The sequence below is a fragment of the Centropristis striata genome, chromosome 14 (assembly GCF_030273125.1).
Source record: "Centropristis striata isolate RG_2023a ecotype Rhode Island chromosome 14, C.striata_1.0, whole genome shotgun sequence".
In the NCBI taxonomy this organism is placed as follows: Eukaryota; Metazoa; Chordata; class Actinopteri; order Perciformes; family Serranidae; genus Centropristis; species Centropristis striata.
Window position 1 is genome coordinate 34,398,752 of NC_081530.1, and position 22,689 is coordinate 34,421,440.

Consider the following 22,689-nt stretch of genomic DNA (forward strand, 5'->3'; position numbering starts at 1 on the left):
ACCGAGGTGCATGTGCGGCCAAAACACTCTTTATTCCGCTCTGTCAAGAGCTCATCAACACACTCCCGGACGTTTACCCTTCAAAATAAGATAACAGAAGGAACCTAAATATATTGTGATACTCACAAAATAAATGTGTTTTTGTTGAGCGGTTGCTGCCTTTTATTTCCTCTGAGAGTCACTTTTTTTTGGTTTGTTGCTGTATTGGTTCATTGTGGTCTGTCTGGTTTGGTGTGGGTCGCACGGGGAAGCACGCAGTGACGCGCTTTTTTTAAATTTAATTTTTTTTATTGATATGTTTTGCAGTAACACATATACAGCAAAGTAAAGAGTGAGGGGGGTTACATGGGGGAGTAACACAATTACAATTAATATTTGTGTGAAATCATAGAGTGCAGGAAGACAAGATACGTTTCTAGTAGGCCAGCACAACACAAAGTCACTTCAAAAACACGGAAACAGGCAAAATAATTCTAGAGTCTTTATGGCTTTCTTGTTTTCGGATTGAGTAATTGTCTTAATGTATTGTTTGATTTCCCTTTCAAGGCGGTAAGTGCATGGTATTTGATTGGTGAATTTCCGGTTATGGATATGAGCTTTGGCTAAAAATAATATTAAATTAATTATATAATATTGGTCTACTTGGGGGAATGGGACTGAAAAGAAACCAAACAATACATTTTGATATTCCAAAAGAAAGTTTTTGTCAATATGTTGACGGATTAATGTGGTAACATTTTTCCAAAATGTCTGCAGGTGGTTGCACATGTGGTTATAACCAGTGCTTCAATGCAGAGAATAACTGAAATAATTCATGCTTGCAGTAAAAAGGTTATAATTGAATCTGTAAATAAATATAATCCAAACGAATGGAGAATGAGCAACAGCTCTGCTTCGCTGATTTCTGTCTCATAATTTCAGAAACTCCTATCAGAGGATTATCCTTATATCTGCCAGCAGAGACCAAGCCGGGACCCGCTACAATATCCAAACCATTATGATTCAGACCACTCAATAAAATAGGTTACATTAATAATAACAACCGACCGGAGATACACTGATGGAGATTGTTTATGTTATGTTAATCTGTACCCGTCCGCGAAACTCTTGAAGTTTGCGGCCCTCGTGATGATATTTTGTGGCCCCCACCTTGATATGAAAGTTTAATGTGAGTTTTATATGAATGGCACTTTACCGTGTTGTGTGTGGAAGGTCCCTTTAATTACTTTTTTGGGTAATTTTGTGTTTTTTTTAAATGATTTTTCAAATGTGCAAGGTGACAAACATTACTTTTTTTTAACACATTAACAAAAAATATTACATGTAAATAAGCAACTTGCTGTGTGGAAAATGGGGGGATTATGAATAATTAAATCTTCGTATTTAAAAGAAGAAAAAAAAGCTTATGCACTTTTATTTTTGAAGGTAAGCCTTAAAATGTTAACTCTAAGAGGTGAGGAGTGATTACAGTACTGCATTTTAAATAAAAACAAATATCAACCTGAACATAGGTTTTATTTGCATTCTCAGCATTGTAACATTGAAAAAATGTGAACAACAGCTGCAACTATTCTATTGTTAAATATACATAAAAAACAACAACAATTGAACTCATCATTCATAATTTAGAACAGGCTTTTTAAATCCATCTTTGACATTTTACAGAATGCTATGCAGCAAAAATATAAATACAATCTTTCAAATGTATATAGAAGAAGACGAGGAAGAATAAGAGTTCCTGACTTCCTCTCCATCAGCTTCTGTTTGCATCTCCTCATGTGGGCTGCTGGCTGGAGGCTCTCTTTGTCTCTTTGTTCTTATCAGTTTGATGACACTTTGAGGACGAGCGGCCAGCACATTTGTGTTCTTTGACGTTTGTAAAAGATTTCTTGCAAACTGAGCAGCTGAATGGTTTCTCTCCTGTGTGGGTTATCATATGTTGCTTTAAATTCTCACTCCGTGTAAAAGATCTCTTACAAACTGAACAGTTGAAGGGTTTCTCTCCTGTGTGAATTCTCATGTGCTTCCGTAAACTTCCTCCCTCTGCAAAAGACTTTTGACAAACTGAGCAGCTGAAAGGTTTCTCTCCCGTATGTGTTTGCATGTGTCGATTCAGAGACCCACTTACACTGAACCCTTTACCACAAACTGAACAGCTGAAAGGTTTCTCTCCTGTGTGGAGTCTCATGTGAAGCTTTAAACTTCCACTCTGCGTGAAAGACTTCTTACAAATTGAGCAGCTGAAATGTTTCTCTCCTGAGTGGGTTTGCATGTGTTGATTCAGATTCCCACTAAAACTGAAACCTTTACCACACACTGAGCAGCTGAAAGGTTTCTCTCCTGTGTGGAATCTCATGTGTAGCTGTAAACTTCCACTCTGTGAAAAAGATTTCTTACAAACCGAACAGTTGAAAGGTTTCTCTCCTGTGTGGAGTCTCATGTGTTGCTTTAAACTTCCTCTCCGTGTAAACGATTTCTTACAAACTGAGCAGCTGAAAGGTTTCTCTCCCGTGTGGGTTTGCATGTGTTGATTCAGAGTCCCACTTTCAGGGAAACCTTTCCCACACAGTGAGCAGCTGAAAGGTTTCTCTCCTGTGTGGCGTCTCATGTGTAGCTTTAAGCTCCCCCGCTGTGAAAAAGATTTATTACACACTGAGCAGCTGTAAGGTTTCTCTCCTGTATGAGATAACATGTGTATCTTGAGATGGTGCTTGTGGCCAAATCTTTTCCCACACTCAGAGCAGTTAAATGGTTTATCACTAGTTATTGAATCCCTGGCAGAGCCTTCGTCATTTTTCAAAGAGTTTAAACCTGACTGAGGTTCTCTGGTCTCCTTCCAATCAGCACTGTCATCAGTCTCAGGTTCAGAAGAGTCTCCCGGCTGTTGATTTGAATCAGGTTGTAAATGTGGATCTGGATCAGAGTTCCTGTCTGGTTCTGGTCCTCCACAGTCCTCTCCATCAGCTTCTGTTTCCATCTGTTCAGTTTGTGTTTGATGAAGCTGTGAGGACTGAGCTTTCTCTTCATCTTCTTCACTCTTCACAGGGACAGGAGTGGATGTAACCTTGGTGATATCAGCCTCCTCCAGCCCCTGAAGCTGCTCTCCCTGCTGACTGGTCCAAGGTTCCTCCTGTTCCTCTTTAATTTTTGTGGACTCTGGGTCCTCCTGGTCCTGACTGCAGCTCTGCTCTTCTGGCTCCTCTTTAACAACAACCACTTGAACACTCTGGACATCTAAAAACACAGGTATAGAGTCATTCATGAAATGGAAAGTGTCTTAATGTTTTCTGTATTTTGGTGTTTCTGGTTTTTCAGGTAGTCTAATCATTAGAGGTGGAATTATGGATCTTTTATGATTTTAGAATCATTTCTCAGAAGTAGACAGAAGCACCAAACATGTAGACTCAGTAGCTACATGTCGTCACTCTGTTTATCTGATTTGTATGGCCAGTCAAATACCTAACCAGGGTTGCCAGGTCTGCTTATTATAGGTGACTGGGGTCTTGTATTTCCTGTAGAGTCACATACAAATACTGGTATTCACAAGCTGTGTGAATAACTGCTATTTGTAAAGTTATATTTCAAATGACAGTTATTTAAAAAAAAAAGAAGGGTTCCAATGAAATACAAATGAAATGTATACATATATGAAATGAAATGAAATCATTTTAGGCATAATATATTTGATAAATACCAATCAGTATTCTATTCATGAAATCACGACCAAACAAAAAAACATATTGTGATAATGTTTTGGCTTGAAGGCAAGATGAAGCCTTTCATATGCAGGTAAACATCATACAGATTAATAGTATAGTGGTGTATTAATTCAAACACATTATTGATATTATGGTGAAGTATTAATATAAACACACTGATTAATAATGTAGTGAAGCATTAATGTAAACACCAATTAATTGTGGAGAATTAATGTCAACAGACTGATTCTTAATAAAGTGAAGTGTTAATTTAAACATGCAGATGAAAAATAAAGTAAACACAATAATTCAGAGAAGTATGCATATAAACACAGCGATATATAATACAGTAAAGTCTTAATAATATTATTAATTATTAATATTATTAATCAGTGTGTTTACAATAATAATTCCCTATGCCGTACTAGACGTACATTTAAAAAAAAAAAGTAAACAACGTTGATATTCATCTCCTTCAGTCTATTTCCGGTCGGTCGTTATTATTATTATTTCATTTATTTAAATTGTTTTGTTAATTTTATTTTCATATTGTAGTTTTCCTGAAAATCACTTGTCAGGTTTATTCTACATGTGTGTAATAATAATCAGCTTAGATCGTTTATTCTACATGTGTTTAATTATCGTCAGATAATGAAGTTTATTCATAACATGTGTAATAATAATGAGCTCACCTTGATGTATCAGACAGTTTGAGTCCTCCTCCTCCTTTAAAACAACTTCCTCTTTGAATTTAAAATCAGAATCCCGTCTGAGGTCCATCCTGCAGCAGTTCTCCCCGGCCTGTATCTGAGAAAACACGGGACTTACAACAAGCTTCTTAAAGTCCAGGAGAAGAAAGGAAGAAAGTGTTAGCAGGAGCTAGCTGCGGCTAACGCTAGCCTAGCAACATTAGCAGTAAACGCGTTTCCGGCAGGAGAAAGAAAACAAACCTGCTCTTTGTAGTTTAGTTTCAGCTTTTCAAAATGAACATCCAGCAGTTTGTGTTGTCGCTCTTTCTTCACACAACTAGAAACACTGGCTTCTTACTCCGCCGTCCTCATCACGGCTCAAACACCAACTATTCGTTCCGGGAGCGGAAGGAATACGGAGACGGACACACTGCTTCCGGTTGATCGTCAGGAAAAGTACAAAATAAAAATAAATACATGAAACATAAAGTAAATAATAATAGTAATAATAACGTAGCCGAGCCTTTTTCCTACACTTTTATATATTTATTAAAATAACAAAACACTCTTTATTCCGCTCTGTCAAGAGCTCATCAACACACTCCCGGATGCACACCCTTCAAAATAAGATAACAGAAGGAACCTAACTCTATGGAGTCTTGGGCTATTTTGTCCATTTTTGAATCCAAAATGTCTTTTTTGTGTGTCTTTTTTAGGCATTGTATGTCGTCTGTGTTTGTTGGTCATTCTGTCTTCTCATTTTGTGTCTTTTTTAGTCATTTTGTGTCGTTTTTGGTCATTTTGTGTCTTATTTTAATCATTTTTTTTTAGTCCTTTAGTCCAACATAAAATGTGATTTTGAATCTTTTTTTTTACTTTCAAAACACTATCATGCTCAATAAAGAATTTTAAATGTTGCAAATGTGACCAAAGGTGTCAAATCTACCATATAAGAGGGTTCCATCCAGTTCTATCATTTGATACTAAATCTATTTGAGCTTGTCTCCAGTTTTACTTGGTATATCATCATCAAACTGAAACTGGCCTCATGGAGTTTACAGCCAGAACTTTAGAGGTAAATTTACAGTAGGGCTCCACGCTGCTTTGTTTTCTAGTCTGATGGAGGCAACAAGTCTGGATTATTTGGAGCTTTTGGACACTCCAGAGGGTTAAATATATCCGGACCATTATGATTCAGTCAACTCAATAAAATAGGTTACAATAATAATAACGACCGACCGGAGATACACTGATGGAGATTGTTTATATTTTGTTTAATTTAATTTAAATCTTTAAATATAATCTATTTGTGCCTAAATTGCTGCAAAACAATTTCCCTCTAAATAGACACAGGCAGGAGTTAAAAACTACAAAAGTGCTTTGACTGCAGCCACAGACCTCAATGAACTCAGTGACACTGTGACATCATACACCATCTTTTGTGATGACATCATTTGTGTGCAGACAAAAACTTTCTGCACCTACAATAACAGCAAGTCTCACAGCGAACATGAGGAAGCTGACTAGGCCAGGGATTCCCAAAGTGTGACCGTGTACATATTTTGTCTAATGTCTTTTTTTGCAATTTTTAATATTTAATATCTGTTTATTTATATTTATTTTTGTACAACAGCAAGCAAACTGGAGAAAATTCCTAGTACGTACACACGTATCTGGCCAATAAAGGTGATTCTGATAAAAAACAACAACTTTGAAACGTGCAAGGTAACAAACATTAAATTAGAATTTTTTTTAAACACATTGACAAAAATATTACATGTAAATAAGCAACTTGCTGTGTGGAAAATAGGGGAAGTTACTAAAAAGATTAATTACATTTCTTTATTAAAAAAACAAACACAAAACAAAACGTATGCACTTTTATTTTTGAAGATGTGAAGAGTGATTACAGTACTGCATTTTAAATAAAGTCAAAGTTTATTTGACAAATATCGACCTGAACATATGTTTTATTTATGTTCTCAGCATTGAAAAAACGTGAACAACAGCTGCAATTACTCTACTGTTAAACATAAATTTAAAAAAAACAACTATTGAACTCATCATTCATAATTTAGAACAGGCTTTCTAAATCCATCTTCGACATTTTACAGAATGCTATGCAGTAAAAATATAAATACAATCTGTCAAATGTATATATTCTCCTATAAACATTTGGGGAAAGGCTTTTTTCCGGTTCCCATTCATACCTCTGTCCCACACTGCATGAATAATGTTTTTTTCCAGAAATGTACTGTATCATTTTACAGGGTTTTTCTTGTGTTTTTCTACATTAAGTGCAAATTCCATAAAAAATAAATTGCAGGGCATCCCCGTGGCAAACGGTTACATACTGTTGCATACCCTCAAAAACGTCCAAGGGGTTAAAAGTTTATAAAAAGGCTTTAATTGTCACTGAAGAAGACGAGGAAGAACAAGAGTTCCTGGCTGCTTCTGGTCTTCCACAGTCCTCTCCATCAGCTTCTGTTTGCATCTCCTCATGTGGGCTGCTGGCTGGAGGCTCTGTCTCTTTGTTCTTATCAGTTTGATGAAACTTTGAGGATGAGCGGCCAGCACATTTATGTTCTTTGACCTTTGTAAAAGATTTCTTGCAAACGGAGCAGCTGAAAGGTTTCCCTCTTGTGTGGGTTTGCATGTGTTTATTCAGATTCCCGCGAGAACCAAAACTTTTCCCACACACTGAGCAGCTGAAAGGTTTCTTTCCTGTGTGGGCTATCAGATGTTCCTTTAAATTCTCACTCCGTGTAAAAGATTTCTTACAAACTGAACAGTTGAAGGGTTTCTCTCCTGTGTGAGTTCTCATGTGCTTCTGTAAACTTCCTCTCTCTGCAAAAGATCTTTGACAAACTGAACAGCTAAAAGGTTTCTCTCCCGTGTGGAGTCTCATGTGAAGCTTTAAATTTCCACTCTGGGTGAAACACTTCTTACAAATTGGGCAGCTGAAAGGTTTCTCTCCTGAGTGGGTTTGCATGTGTTGATTCAGAGACCCACTTACACGGAAACTTTTACCACACAGTGAGCAGCTGAAAGGTTTCTCTCCCGTGTGGAGGCTCATGTGAAGCTTTAAACTTCCACTCTGTGTGAAAGACTTTTCACATATTGAGCAGCTGAAAGGTTTCTCTCCTGTGTGGAGTCTCATGTGAAGTTTTAAATTTCCATTTTGGGTGAAAGACTTCTTACAAATTGAGCAGCTGAAAGGTTTCTCTTCTGAGTGGGTTTGCATGTGTTGATTCAGATTCCCACTAAAACTGAAACCTTCACCCCACACTGAGCAGTTGAAAGGTTTCTCTCCTGTGTGAATTCTCATGTGTAGCTTTAAACTTCCACTCTGTGAAAAAGATTTCTTACAAACCGAACAGTTAAAAGGTTTCTCTCCTGTGTGGAGTCTCGTGTGTTGCTTTAAACTTCCGCTCCGTGTAAACGATTTCTTACAAAATGAGCAACTGAAAGGTTTCTCTCCTGTGTGGAGTCTCATGTGAAACTTTAAACTTCCACTCTGTGCGAAAGACTTCTTGCAAATTAAGCAGCTGAAATGTTTCTCTTCTGAGTGGGTTTGCATGTGTTGATTCAGATTCCCATTGGCACTGAAACCTTTACCACAAACTGAGCAGTTGAATGGTTTCTCTCCTGTGTGGAGTCTCATGTGAAGCTTTAAACTTCCACTCTGTGTGAAAAACTTCTTACAAACTGAGCAGCTATAAGGTTTCTCTCCTGTGTGGACTCTCATGTGAAGCTTTAAACTTCCACTCTGTGTGAAAGACTTCTTACAAACTGAGCAGCTGAAAGGTTTATCACCAACAATAGAATCACTGACAGGGCCGCCATCATTTTTCAAACAGTTCAAACCTGACTGAGGTTCTCTGGTCTCCTTCCAATCAGCACTGTCATCAGTCTCAGGTTCAGAAGAGTCTGCAGGCTGTTGACTTGAATCAGGTTGTAAATGTGGATCTGGATCAGAGTTCCTGTCTGGTTCTGGTCCTCCACAGTCCTCTCCATCAGCTTCTGTTTCCATCTGTTCAGTTTGTGTTTGATGAAGCTGTGAGGACTGAGGTTTCTCTTCATCTTCTTCACTCTTCACAGGGACAGGAGTGAATGTGAACTTGGAGATATCAGCCTCCTCCAGCCCCTGAAGCTGCTCTCCCTGCTGACTGGTCTGAGGTTCCTCCTGTTCCTCCGGCTCCTCTTTAACAACAACCACTTCAACACTCTGGACATCTGAAACACAGGTATATAGTCATTGAAAAGTGTCTTAATGTTTTCTGCATTTCGGTGTTTCTGACACATTTTTCATCAGTAAGGCAGTCTAATCATTAGGGGATTATGGATCTTTTACGATTTTGGAATCATTTCTTAGGAAAGGGAAGAGGGCGTAGACAGAAACACCAAACATATCGACTCAGTAACTGCATGTTAGGTGTTGGGCTTATTATATTTTTTGGGGTTTATTTTTTTTTTTTTTCGTTTATTTTGGTTGAAAGGACGCTACTTTTTATAGAAGCGATGTTTGCCTGGATTCATGATGTCCAGGATTACAATCAATGATACTGGTTAAAGCTGTATTGTTTTTTTTTTGTATTTTATTTGTTTTCTGATCAAATGCACTTGACCAATTATTCCTAAACATTTAATCCAAATGGCTATAATTTAATGGCTTTGATTCTGCAAACTGTCTTTTTCATTTGTGCTGCATTTTGTAATGATGCTGCACTTTTCTAATGTATTTTGTAATGTATTTTTACTGTTAAAGTTGTTGTCGGACTGTTGAGTATTACTTGTTGGAATGTTTTGACCCCAGGAAGACTAGCCAACTGCCATGGCATAAGATAATGGGGATCCTTTAATTAAACATAAAAACATAAGGTCACTCTGTTTATCCCATTTTAATGGCCAGTCAAATATCTAACCAGGGTTGCCAGGTCTGCTTATTATGGGTGACTGGGGTCTTGTATTTCCTGTAGAGTCACGTACAAATTCTGGTATTCACAAGCTGTGTGAATAACTGCAGTTTGTAAAGTTATATTTCAAATGACAGCCCAAATTCCAATCTTATCTGGCTTCCCCCAACAACAGCCTCGGCTCGAAGGCCGTTGTGAGGAATGTAGAGAGACACGACCATCCCTGGAGCCCAGGAAGGAAGGTCATCTCCATGGCAACGTCCAGGCTTATCGCTTTTGTTATTCCAGCGAGCTGAGACGGGACTGATTAGTCGCTGGGTCTCAGGCTCACACACTCCAACTTCCACATACCGTATTTCCTCCATTTAAAGCCGGGCCCTATTAATGACCGGCCTCATTCAGTAACCGGGTGTAAAAACAAGTTTTAGTAAATAAAAGCCGGCCTCTTTTATAAGCCGGGTGTCTTAGCGGTGTTATACCAACAGCTGCAACACAACAAACTGGTTTTGTTTGGCAGCTTAAAAAGTGAAAAGGAAGGAAATCAGTGGTGCTGTCAGCAGAGGAGCATTAAACTCCCGGCGAGGTTTGAGTAATTTTTTTATACATTGTGATATATAAAGCCTAATAATCTATATAATATCTAAATATTGTTATTATTATGATGGAGAGATAGTATTCACTTCTTTACATTTAGTAATAATTCTGTCCAAGTCAGAGGAGCTGAGGCTGATTGGAAATGTTTCTATTGGGTCAGAACCACCAGCAGGATAATAATAATAATAATAATGATAATAATGATAATAATAATAATAACGGTAAATAGCAGAAGTCAACAATATTTAATAGCCTCGTCTAGTATTTTGATTAAAGAATTTCATGGTTGCAGGGTGTATTTATTTTAAATTATATTTTAATGATAAATGATGTAGCCTAAAGCAGCTATTCTCAACCTGGGGGTCCAGACCCCAATTGGGGTCGCGAGATGATTTCTGGGGGTCTCCAAATCATTTTGAAAGTCAGCTCTGTCTCCACTGTGTTAAAGTGTTCATGTGGTTTAGTCTTTTTGGTCATTTTGTGTCTTTTTTGGTAATTATGTGTCTTTTTTTTGTCATTTTGTGTCTTTTTGTGGTCATTTTGTGTCTTTTTGTGGTCATTTTGTGTCTTTTTTGGTCATTTTGTGTCTTTTTTTTAGTCATTTTGTGTCTTTTTTGGTCATTTTGTGTCTTTTTTTGGTCATTTTGTGTCTTTTTTTAGTCAATTTGTGTCTTTTTGTGGTCATTTTGTTTCTTTTTTGGGTGATCGGAACTGTGCACGTGAGATTCTGTTCAGGTAGCGGGGGTCGTGGACAACATGCATGTTAAATTGGGGGTCGCGACTCAAAAAGGTTGAGAACTAACTGGCCTAAACATGCTTTGGTTTGTCACCATTCAAAAAACAAAACATGGCAGAGTTTTATCAGCTCCAGGCATCGATACAATAGTCTAAGATCAGTTCTCAGACTCAGACGTGTCGACTTCACGCTGACTCAGATTTGCGTACACGATCTGAGAGCAGACTGAGATCTGATCGTACCCTCCGCTCACGTCCACATTGATAAATGCCGAGGCTTGTGTAGAAATTATCGTACAGACACTTTACGCTCACTTTCTGTCGTACGCTCGTTTGATAAATGAGGGCCATGGTGTGTAATAACAGTCAGCTCACCTTGATGTATCAGACAGTTTGAGTCCTCCTCCTCCTTTAAAACAACTTCCTCTTTGAATTTAAAATCAGAATCCCGTCTGAGGTCCATCCTGCAGCAGTTCTCCCCGGCCTGTATCTGAGAAAACACGGGACATACAACAAGGTTCTTAAAGTCCAGGAGAAGAAAGGAAGAAAGTGTTAGCAGGAGCTAGCTGCGGCTAACGCTAGCCTAGCAACATTAGCAGTAAACGCGTTTCCGGCAGGAGAAAGAAAACAAACCTGCTCTTTGTAGTTTAGTTTCAGCTTTTCAAAATGATCATCCAGCAGTTTGTGTTGTCGCTCTTTCTTCACACAACTAGAAACACTGGCTTCTTACTCCGCCGCCCTCATCACGGCTCAAACACCAACTATTAGTTCCGGGAGCGGAAGGAATACGGAGACGGACACACTACTTCCGGTTGACCGTCAGGAAAACTACAAAATAAAAATAAATAAATGAAAAAAAATATTATTATTATTATTATTATTATTATTACACACTACTTCTGGTTGATCGTCAGGAAAAGTACAAAATAAAAATAAAATGAAAGAAATTATTATTATTTTTATTTCATTTTATTATTTTTATTTTGTAGTTTTCATGACGATCAACCGGGAGTAGTGTGTAATAGTAATAATAATAATAATAATAATAATAATAATAATATATAAAATAAAAATTGCCAGGGGTCACAAGCAAAGACAAATTAAATTGAATCAGAAATAAGTGGGAGCATAATCTCACAGTTTTGATAGCTTTCTTGTTTTTTTGCATTAGATATTGACTTGAAGTTCATCTCCAGTTCTTTCATAAAAACACAAAAGAAAGGTTTCACTTTGGCAAATTTACATTTATGGATGTAAAACTTTGCAAGGATCATAATTAGATTAATTAAATAATATTATTTTTCAACTGAAATGTTACTCATTTTAAAACCAAAAAGTACATCTTGCAAGAGGAGCTTGAAGTCACACGTGATATTATATAAAATAAATCTGCAAAAATCTTGGAAATTATTATTATGGTCTGAAATAGACTGACGGAGACAAATGTCAACGTTATTTATTTTATCCTTTTTAAATAATGCCTTACTGTTACTTACTGTTCACTAGTTATTTTTATGACTATAAATGTATTTAGTTATTTCTGTCATTGTGAACATTTGGTTTTTGCACTTTATTGGCAGTTTTTATTGTTTATATTTTGTTAAATTTACACTCTTTATATTTAAACTCTTTGTGCTACAACAATCTCCCCTGAGATTAATAAAGAACGAGCGAACATTTTTTTTTACTTTGACAAAAAATATTACATGTAAATCAGCTACTTCCTGTGTGGAAAATAGGGAAAGTAACCTTAGAATAATCAACTCTTTGTATTTAAAAAAAAAAAGAAGAAGCTTATGGACATTTTATTCTTGAAGGTGAACTTTAAAATGTGAACTCATTACAGTACTGCATTTTAAATAAAAACAAATATCGACTTGAACACACACACACACACATACATATATATATATATATGTATATATATGTATATATATATGTATATATATATATATATATATATATATATATATATATATATATATATATATATATTATTTTCTCAGCATTGTAACATTGAAAAAAAGTTAAGTAACAGCTGCAACTATTCTTTTGTTGAATATAAATTAGTGATTTAACTCCTCACTCATTTAAAACAAGCTTTATAAATCCATATTTAACATTTTACATCAACAATTATTGAGACAATGAGCCTCAAGATCAATGGGCCTCATTCACCAAAATCTTCTTAGATTCTTTCTTAAGATTTCTAAGAAGACCCTACGTCAGATTCATCAACGTGTTCTTAAGCCGCTGAATTGTTCGCAGCCGTGTTCTTAAATTGATAAATGCCATCTCCTCGTAAATAGAGCGGGCGTGCCAGTTGAGCCTAATTAACATAGGATTAGCATAGGTAACCACCCATTAATGCCCATAAAAGGGCCCATAAAAAGGAGTGCAGGGCCGCCACACAGAGGAAACAGCAACAGAATGCCTAAAGCAAAGTGTAAATCCGTTGGAGCACAGGGAAAAAGAAAAAAAACTTTTGCAGTTCAGAACTAGAAGTTCTGCTGCAGGAGATCACTTGGAGGAAGAAAATTATATTTAGCAGCCTTAGTTTCTTTACAAGAAATTGAAGAAAACGATGTTCTAATAATTTTCCCATGACTGTTTATACACTGCTCAAAAAATAAAGGGAACACTTCAAAAACACAAAGTACAGTAACTCCAAGTCAATCACACTTCTGTGAAATCAAACTGTCCTTGAATGTGTGGTATTACTAATTGACGGAATGATTTCCAATTTACTTGATTCATGTTAAAGCGTTGGCACATTTAATTTAATTAAAATGATCAAAAAATGAAATAGTAAATAAATACATAAATATGATGGAAATTTCACTATAATGTTTTTTATTGAACTTAACAAAAGAAGACAACACAACCATGCCAACATGTCAACACTGAAATGTGCTTAAGAGTTCTCCTGAGTGTTAGTAGGATTTGTTCTTACCGAAGAAAAATCCAGGATGAGAAAAAAATTCATGAGTGCCACAATCTTCGTAAAATCTTCGTAAGTAGGACTTAAGAACAAATTTGTTCTTAAGAACGGTTTGTGAATGAGGCCCATTGTTTTCTAAGGAAACACTTCCTTCCAACAGCAAAGGTTTTCATCCCTCGCTGCTCCAACAACTTAGAGACATCTGAAACAGGATTAGTTCATTTAAAGTGGTCACGAGTCAAGAAGGTTCAGAGCATTAAATAAGTAAAAAGATTTATTGTATCACAGTTTGTCATTAATTTAAAATATTCATCTGAAAAGCGACCAGTGTAACTATCATCTTTCCCTCCAAAACACTGTGGAGAAGAAATGAAAAGAAGCATAAAATGAAAAAACTAAACTGCAATTATTAGCTTTTTTAGAAGTTACTTAAAACTGGAAACAGCAAGAAACTCTGGTTCCTTCTCCAGAAAAACAGAAGTAAAGCCTTCAAATGATCCACATCCAAGCATCTCTGTAGCTTCGAGCTGAGTGAATCTTTCAGTTCAATAGATTCTCTCCTGTGTGGGCAACCAGGTGTCGGGTCAGGTACGTCTTTCGTGCGTAGCTGTTACCACAAACTGAACAACTAAATGGTTTCTCCGCTGTGTGGACATACAGGTGCCGTTTCAGATGCGTCTTCCGTGAAAATCTTGCGCCACAAACCGAACAACTAAAGGGTTTCTCCCCCGTGTGCACGATCAAGTGTCGTTTTAGATTTTGCTTCAGCGTGAATCTTTTCCCACACACTGAACAACTAAATGGTTTCTCCCCACTATGAATAACCATGTGTCTCACCAAATGGCTACTGCTGCCGAAACTTTGGTTACAAATTAAGCAGGAGAAAGATTTTCCATATAAACAAACTTTTAAGTGCATGGTCAAACTTGACCTTATTGCAAATGTTTTCCCACACACGGAGCAAGTCAATGGTTTCCCTCGTGGTTTGGGGATTACATTGTTTTTCTGCAGATGTCCATTATGGTCAAAGCTTTCAGCACATTCAGAGGCGATATCTGATGTTTTTACAGTATTACATTCTAGATCAGGTACTTCACTGTTTTCTGAAGAGTTTAAACCTGACTCAGGTTCCTTTGTGTCCTCCCAGTCTCCACTGTCTTCAGTCTCAGGTTCAGATGAAGTCTGCTCATAAGGAGCTGGTTTTAGAGGACTATCTGGATCTAAGTTTATAGGTGGTTCTGATTCTTCACAGTCCTCTCCATCAGAGTCTGTTTCCAAACGCTCTGCCTCTGTGTTCTCCTCAGTCTGAGCTTTCCTTCCATCCCCCTCTTCACCCTTTACAAGGACAGAAATAGATGAGAACTCCAACTCAGCCTCCTCCAGACCCTGAAGCTGCTCTCCCTCCTGACTGGTCCAGAGTTCCTCCTGTTCCTCTTTAATGTGGGAGGGCTCTGGCTCCTCCTGGTCCTGGTCCTGGTCCAGACTGGAGCTCCTCTCCTGCTGCTCAGAGGGAACCTCTCCTTTACTCACAGACAGCTGCTGGATGTCTGTGGAGAGTCGTGAAATACAAGAAAAGTTTATATGCAAAGAGCGTTTTAAGAGGACGGTTCTTAATTAAACAACCCAGCAGTTAATACAAATATACCAGAGAGTATTTTCTGCTGACTAGATGTTAAATAAACGGTTATGTCACCAGTGAAAGGACTTCCAAAACTGGTTCAAAACTAAACATTTTGAAACTATTTAACCCTCTGGAGTCCATGACGGCTTTTCCAAGTTTCCATGTCCAATTTACTGCGTCAACTCTTTTTCTCCCTTTTTCAGCAAAGGTAAAAATCACCACAACCAAGTGTAACATGATTTTACTTTTTTTGCAGAGATTTTTCAGATTTTGCAGTGTGCGTTTCAACATTTTTAATGCAATCTTTTTAGTGTTTACTGTTTTTTGTGTGATTATGGGCTATTTTTTGTGTTTTGTGTGATTTTTTGTGTGTTTTTATGTTTTTTTGTGTGTTTTTTGTAATTTTTTGTGGTTTTTTTATCTGTGTTTTTTGTATTTTTTGTGTGTTTTTTGTAATTTTTGGTGTGTTTTTATGTTTTTTTGTGTGTTTTTTGTCATTCAAAATATTTCAATAATGTTCAGGTTTGGACTGTTGGTTGGACAAAACAAACATTATGATGACAATTATGCTACAAACTAAACAATAAATAATCACTAGATTATTCTCCTTGCCGTTCAGTCCCAGCTAGGCAAGAATCCTTGGCTTTTTTACTTTACTTTTTTTTTTCTTTTTTTTTTTTAACTCTAACTCTTTAGATTGAGTTTTTATTAGTATTTGTTTGGGTAACACTTTACAATAACCATCATTTATAAATGGTAAACAGATAGTTTATTAATGTTTAATCATCTTTTGTAAACCATATACAGGCCTTTTAGAAAGGTAAATACAAAATGTATTAATGTTTAACTAACTAAATCATTTATAAATGGCTAATAGATGGTATATTAATGTAAGTCTCTAGTTTATTTACCATTAGCAAACAATTAAATTATAATTAATAGATTATTAATAATTTTAGTTGTACTCATAACATTTTTAACACTATATTAAGTATTTTAATGATTTAGAAATTATTTATATACCTTTAAGAAATTGGTTGAAAACATTTAAAGATTAAATATGTAAAGCACTTTGTAAATGGTTAATAACTGGTTTATAAACCATCTATAAACATCACTTAGTTGGTGATTGTAAAGTGTCACCTTTTATTGTTTTACTGTTTTAGTATTTTATTGTTTTTATGTATAACTATATTTGTGCATGACTTTTATTGCATTTTAATAACTGTACACCGCTTTGATCAACTGAGGTTCTTTTTAAATGTGCTCTATAAATAAACTAAATGACTTGACTCGACCAGATAAACATGTAACAGTAAAGTAGAATATTTTGCTGATAATAAAGTACTTTTACCTGAGTAACATTTTCTGTGAGAGTGAATCTGAGGGTTGAAAACAGCGTCCAGTAGTTTCTGTTGTCGTGACTGAAGTAATGTAACTAATCTGCTCTGTGTAACTGAAGTAAAGTAACTAACCTGCTCTGTGTAACTGAAGTAAAGTAACTGACCTGCTCTGTGTAACTGAAGTAAAGTAACTAACCTGCTCTGTGTAACTGAAGTAAAGTAACTGACCTACTCTGTGTAACTGAAGTAAAGTAACTAACCTGCTCTGTGTAACTGAAGTAAAGTAACTAACCTGCTCTGTGTAACTGAAGTAAAGTAACTAACCTGCTCTGTGTAACTGAAGTAAAGTAACTAACCTGCTCTGTGTAACTGAAGTAAAGTAACTAACCTGCTCTGTGTAGCTGAAGTAAAGTAACTAACCTGCTCCGTGTAGCTGAAGTAAAGTAACTAACCTGCTCCGTGTAACTGAAGTAAAGTAACTAACCTGCTCTGTGTAACTAAAGTAAAGTAACTAACCTGCTCTGTGTAACTGAAGTAAAGTAACTAACCTGCTCTGTGTAACTGAAGTAAAGTAACTGACCTGCTCTGTGTAACTGAAGTAAAGTAACTAACCTGCTCTGTGTAAGTGAAGCTGACGGTTGAAAACAGCGTCCAGTAGTTTCTGTTGTCGCTCGTTCTTCTCTTCTGAACGACAAAGTTGCTCCTCGTACTCTGCTATCGTTCTTTCAAACAGCCCAAATATCTCTTCAGCAGCCGCAGTCAGTCGCTGCTCCACCAGCGCTCTCACCGTTTGGACTTTAGACATTGTCATAAACGGAGAAAACAACTTTTTCTCCTCACAAACTCCGTCAGAAACACAGTTTCACTCTGACTAGCGCCGCGGTGCTAACCAGCTAGCATGCTAAGCTAACTTCGATATCTCGACGAGTCGGAAATAAAACATTCCGGAGAAAAGTTGAACAGCATAAAATCCATCCAGACAAGTTCATCCAGACACTCAGAGGCTCTGGTGGATCGGTACTTTTGGCGTTTTTACTGAACACAACAAAGAAACTATGTTGTTTCTCCGAACGTTAGACGCCATATTGCTAACAGAGTCACATCCGGTTCCGCTACAACTGCTTGGAACCTGAAAAAATAAAAGCCCTTGAGGTTAAAACATAAACAGCTTGTTTTATGTAACTGATGTATATTTAAAAAAAATACAAACACTTCTCCGGCTGACAGATGACACTGGACTCTCATACTGCACTTATTCATTATTTATAGTTATTTATTTTTACTATGTACATTTGTTTGCTGTACAGTCGTTTTAGGATAATTTGATTTCCCTATAATTATATACTTTTCTTTTGATAGTAGAGTGCTGTAAATCATTGTGGCCACAAAAACTCATGTTTTGTCAACAAGTAGACTGTTTAATAAACCATACATTCATTGTTCCTATAGTTTTTCATAGTCGTCTATGAACATTTAATACTCAAAACTATTACAAATGTGTTACCAGAACATTTAAAATGTCAGCCTAGACACCTGGTAGAGTTCGTGGTAATGACAGTAATGCATCACATGTAAACACTACCCTCCGGTGGACACACTACATTCAATTATTTCGCTTTTATTTTGGAAGGGCTTGCCGGAATGACATCTATGTAATTGTGTCTGCCTTGACGATGGTGAGCTGTGTAGTTACTCGTGGCAACAAGAGGGCATTTAAACTCGGTTTCCTTTAACAGGCAGACAAACCATACACTGGTTTTCCTTTATGGTGTTATTCTAAATAACTATATAATATTTTGACTAAATTCAACTTACGTTTTAGGTTTTTTTTAGTTTGAGTAATAGAAAATGTATATTCAATAGTTTAATATGTCAAATAAGCCGTTTTTTCTTCTTCTTCATTTGAAGAAGAAATTCTGAAAGTTTTTTTTTTTTTTACCAACATGCCTCAGCTAAAATATAATTCATAATAAAATGAGACATAACAAAAAGCTCTTGAATATAAAAAGTGCAGACACAGACTAACAAGTCCGTCAAATGGCTACTGGGAACATCAAACCTGTTGTCACCAACCTGTTTGCTCTGTAATTTGTGATGTATTTGATTTATTCTAACTAAGGGACCATTAGCCTGTAAAGGGACTGAGGATGGAAATCAGCCTTTGGCTATAATCCTGTATATTTACATTTTGTAAATGTTCATCAATATACATTGTTCCTTTTTGAAAAAAATAAATAAAATAAACTTAAACAAGGTGGGAGCAACACCAGCTACAGCCTTTAGTTTTCTTCAGATAGAGATAATGAAATCCTTATCGCTTATGATAATGACATGATTAAATTATCACCAAGACAGAAATTAAAGGTTGTTTTCACTACAAATCAGCTGATGTAAATGTATCAAAAATGTCCTCGACTGAACTAACAGAATTGATGAAAATAAGGTTTTAACAAGGATATGTTCAGAATACATAAATGATTGAATGGATTATATTCACATCACCTGCTTAGATTAAATAGAAACACATCACAAAACTGAGGGGAATCTCTTTATTCTGTGATTTTTGGATTGCTGGAGGTAAAATTTGATGATTCCCAACAATGACTGAGATATTTGAGTTTAAGACATTTCTGACTATATACAAAGACAAAATCAAGTGTTTTTACTCTCTCAGTTAAAAAGAAGAAGTGAAGTCTCAGCTTCCAGACTTCATTGAATCTTGCATGGTCAAATTTAATTCAGTCAATAATTATCATTTATTATTAATAATTATAACTTTAGCGGTTACAGTATCATTTATGGCAAAATCAGAATAAATAAAAATATCCTGAGTGTAATACTGTCGGTATAGGAGTACATGCTGCTTGATATGAAAACTTTTTTACAGGACATATAATGCAATAAAACAAGGTTAAGGTGATTTAGAAACGGTCCCATCATCACAGTTTGACTAGAACAGGGGTCTGCAACCTTTACAAAGAAAAGAGCCATTGTTGGCCAAAAAAAGATTTAAAAAAATGTCGTAATGGAGCCGTGAACCTTATTTTGAGCCTTACAATGAAGATAAAACAGCCTACTCAGTCTAAATTAGCCTATCAACAATATTAATAGGCCATAATAAGCATTTATTCATATGATTTTGAAAGAAATATCTCAGGAATCGTAAGCTCGTCTAGCGAGAAAAACTCAAAACTAGACTTGAAGTTGACAAAATTTAGAGGTTAAGGTGCTGGGCCGTTTCTCAACTGAACAGCTTTAAGAGCGCCCTCTGGTGGCGACTCGTGTGCATTACATATAAAGAAAAAAAGAGCATGATCATCAGTTTAATACATAGACTTAAAGAGCAGCGTCTGTATTTTTTACAAGTTCAATACTGTCAGTTCAAGATTTGTTAGTACCCTGGTATACCATAATACTGTTGAGTTAAATTAATGCGTACATGCTATAGCAAAGTGCTCCGAAAATCAAAAGAAGTACAAAGACACAAAATAAGAGAGAGAAAAAGAATGATGTGGTTCTATCGTGGCAGCCCAACAAGCGTTCCTGCAGCTTTATTTACTCGTGCTGCTCTCACCAACACACTTGTGTTTTTTGACGTTATGCAGCCGAGTGAATCTTTTATTGCAAACGCTGCAAGTAAACGGTTTCTCCCCCGTGTGGACAGTCAAGTGTTGCCTCAGATTACTATGTAGTACGAAGCTCTTACCGCAAACTGAACAACTATACGGTTTCTCCCCCGTGTGGACGGCTACGTGTCGTCTCAGGTCTCCGTTTTGAGCGAAACCTTTACCACAAACTGAACAGCTAAACGGTTTCTCCCCGGTGTGGATTCTCATGTGTCTGAGCAAACTGTTGCTGCTGCCGAAGCTCGTTTTACAAACCGAGCAGCTGAAATATTTCCCAACTGAATGAAGTCTCATATGAGTCACTAAGGAGTCCTTTCGGTAAAAACTTTTACCACAAACTGAACAATTGAACGGTTTCTCGCCTCCGTGGACCACAAAGTGATACTTCAGATGTTGCTTGAGTGTGAATCTTTGACCACAAACTGAACAGCTGAACGGTTTCTCTCCCGTGTGGATTCTCACGTGTCGAACCAAATTGCTGCTGGTATCGAAACTTAGCTTACAAACTGAGCAGGTGAAACGTTTCCCATCAGAGTGTTCCTTTAAGTGAAGCGTCAAACTTGAGATTACTGAAAATGTTTCCCCGCAGACGGAGCAACTGAACGGTTTCTCCTCTGTTTGGAGTGCGTTGTTTTGCTGCAGGTGATTCTTGTGGTCAAAGCTTTCAGCACATTCAGAGGCGCCAACTGATGTTTTACATTCTATATCAGGTACTTCATTGTTTTCTGAACAGTTTAAACCTGACTGAGGTTCTTTCGTGTCCTCCCAGTCTCCACTGTCATCAGTCTCAGGATCAGAGAAGTCTGAAGTCTGGTCATCAGTATCTGGCTGTAGAGGACTACCTGGATCAGAGTTTGTGCTTGGTTCTGATCCTCCACAGTCCTCTCCATCAGAGTCGGTTTCCAAATGCTCTGCCTCTCTGTCCTCCTCAGTTTGTCTGTCATGAAGCTGTGAGGACTGAGCCTCCTCTTCTTCTTCATCTTCACTCTTTACAAGGACAGAAGTGAACGGGAACTCCAGATCAGCCTCCTTCAGTCCTTGAAGCTCTCCCTGCTGACTGGTCCAGAGTTCCTCCTGTTCCTCTTTAATGTGTGTTGGCTCTGGTTCCTCCTGGTCCAGACTGGAGCTCCTCTCCTGTTCTTCAGGGAGAACCTCTTCTTTACTCACCGACAGCTGCTGGACGTCTGTGGAGAGTCATGAAATACAAACAAACATCTTAGAAAAAAGTAATTATAGAATACTAAAGAGTATCTTTCTTCTATTAACCCTCTGAACCCCATCAAGTTGTTTCAGGGTGATTTAAACCTTGAATTTTACTGCAATATAAATACAGAAACACAATCATGGCTAGAAGTTGAAATAATTAAAACATGTCTTTTGTGCAACACACATGTAAAAAAACCACTATGTGCAATTTGTCTCATACATTTTCCTTTAAAAATATGGAATAAAATGGAATTTAAATATTCAACACTTTTCCAAGTGCACACAAGTGTCATGAATACTGGAAAAAAATTGGGTCTCCACAAACTTTACATATTTAACTTTTTTGGGGGCATTTGCACAGCCTCTACTTCCAGCTTCTACTTCCTGTCCTCTCCTCTCTGCTCTGTGTAAACAGCCTCTCCTCTCCTGTAACTGAAGTAAAGTAACTAACATGATTTGTGTAACTGAAGTAACTAACCTGCTCTGTGTAACTGAAGTAAAGTAACTAACCTGCTCTGTGTAACTGAAGTAAAGTAACTAACCTGCTCTGTGTAACTGAAGTAAAGTAACTAACCTGCTCTGTGTAACTGAAGTAAAGTAACTAAACTGCTCTGTGTAACTGAAGTAAAGTAACTAAACTGCTCTGTGTAACTGTAGTAAAGTAACTAACCTGCTCTGTGTAACTGAAGTAAAGTAACTAAACTGCTCTGTGTAACTGAAGTAAAGTAACTAAACTGCTCTGTGTAACTGAAGTAAAGTAACTAACCTGCTCTGTGTAACTGAAGTAAAGTAACTAACCTGCTCTGTGTTACTGTAGTAAAGTAACTAACCTTCTTTGTGTAGCTGAAGCTGAGGGTTGAAAACAGCGTCCAGTAGTTTCTGTTGTCGCTCGTTCTTCTCTTTTGAACGACAAAGTTCCTCCTCGTACTCTGCTATCGTTCTTTCAAACAGCCCAAATATCTCTTCAGCAGCCGCAGTCAGTCGCTGCTCCACCAGCGCTCTCACCGTTTGGACTTTAGACATTTTTCACACAGTGACACCAACTTTTTCTCCACACAAACTCTTTGCTCTCCATCAAACAGTCACTCTGACTAGCGCCGCGGTGCTAACCAGCTAGCATGCTAAGCTAACCTGAATATGTTTCTTAGCAACCGGGAGATGAGTAAAAACATTCAGGAGAAAAAGCCGACAGGTTTATCCGGACACACAGAGACTCTGGTGGATCACTGATGTTGGAGCTCAGACACAATTTATCAAGAAAACAAACGGACTCTGCTGTTTCTGTGAACGTTAGACGCCATATCACTTAAAGAATAACTT

The 22,689-nt window shown here is 37.0% G+C and overlaps 3 protein-coding genes across 4 annotated transcripts; all 3 read right to left on the bottom strand.

Moving 5' to 3' along the window:
- Positions 1-1,313: 1,313 nt before the first annotated feature.
- On the bottom strand, positions 1,314-8,493 carry LOC131984830 (oocyte zinc finger protein XlCOF6-like). Of its 2 annotated transcripts, XM_059349811.1 has the most exons (3): positions 7,148-8,493; positions 6,165-6,178; positions 1,314-2,698 (listed from the first exon to the last, which is right to left on the bottom strand). In XM_059349811.1, exons 1-3 carry the CDS (start codon positions 8,418-8,420, stop codon positions 1,775-1,777), a joined length of 2,211 nt encoding a protein of 736 aa, XP_059205794.1. In that variant the 5' UTR covers positions 8,421-8,493; the 3' UTR covers positions 1,314-1,774. The 2 variants fall into 2 exon arrangements, with proteins under 2 accessions (XP_059205794.1, XP_059205793.1); XM_059349810.1 differs by lacking the exons at positions 6,165-6,178; positions 7,148-8,493 and adding an exon at positions 4,391-4,534 and having other exon boundaries at positions 1,314-3,234.
- Positions 8,494-12,830: 4,337 nt separating this feature from the next.
- LOC131984413 (zinc finger protein 135-like) lies at positions 12,831-17,782 on the bottom strand. The gene is made up of 3 exons (XM_059349242.1): positions 17,763-17,782; positions 16,549-16,718; positions 12,831-15,120 (listed from the first exon to the last, which is right to left on the bottom strand). Exons 1-3 carry the CDS (start codon positions 17,780-17,782, stop codon positions 14,114-14,116), a joined length of 1,197 nt encoding a protein of 398 aa, XP_059205225.1. The 3' UTR covers positions 12,831-14,113.
- Positions 17,783-19,234: 1,452 nt separating this feature from the next.
- LOC131984835 (gastrula zinc finger protein XlCGF57.1-like) lies at positions 19,235-22,689 on the bottom strand. The gene is made up of 2 exons (XM_059349817.1): positions 22,200-22,689; positions 19,235-21,347 (listed from the first exon to the last, which is right to left on the bottom strand). Exons 1-2 carry the CDS (start codon positions 22,390-22,392, stop codon positions 20,089-20,091), a joined length of 1,452 nt encoding a protein of 483 aa, XP_059205800.1. The 5' UTR covers positions 22,393-22,689; the 3' UTR covers positions 19,235-20,088.

Excerpts from the sequence above, each read along its gene's own strand:
- LOC131984835 (XM_059349817.1), bottom strand. The coding sequence starts at position 22,392 with ATGTCTAAAGTCCAAACGGTGAGAGCGCTGGTGGAGCAGCGACTGACT. Across the intron at positions 21,348-22,199 it reads GCTTCAGCTACACAAAGAAG|ACGTCCAGCAGCTGTCGGTG; the intron begins GTTAGTTACTTT and ends GACTCTCCACAG.
- LOC131984830 (XM_059349811.1), bottom strand. The coding sequence starts at position 8,420 with ATGGAAACAGAAGCTGATGGAGAGGACTGTGGAGGACCAGAACCAGAC.
- LOC131984413 (XM_059349242.1), bottom strand. The coding sequence starts at position 17,782 with ATGAGAGTCCAGTGTCATCT. Across the intron at positions 16,719-17,762 it reads ATGAGAGTCCAGTGTCATCT|TCAGTTACACAGAGCAGGTC; the intron begins GTCAGCCGGAGA and ends AGTTACTTTACT. Across the intron at positions 15,121-16,548 it reads TCACAGAAAATGTTACTCAG|ACATCCAGCAGCTGTCTGTG; the intron begins GTAAAAGTACTT and ends GACTCTCCACAG.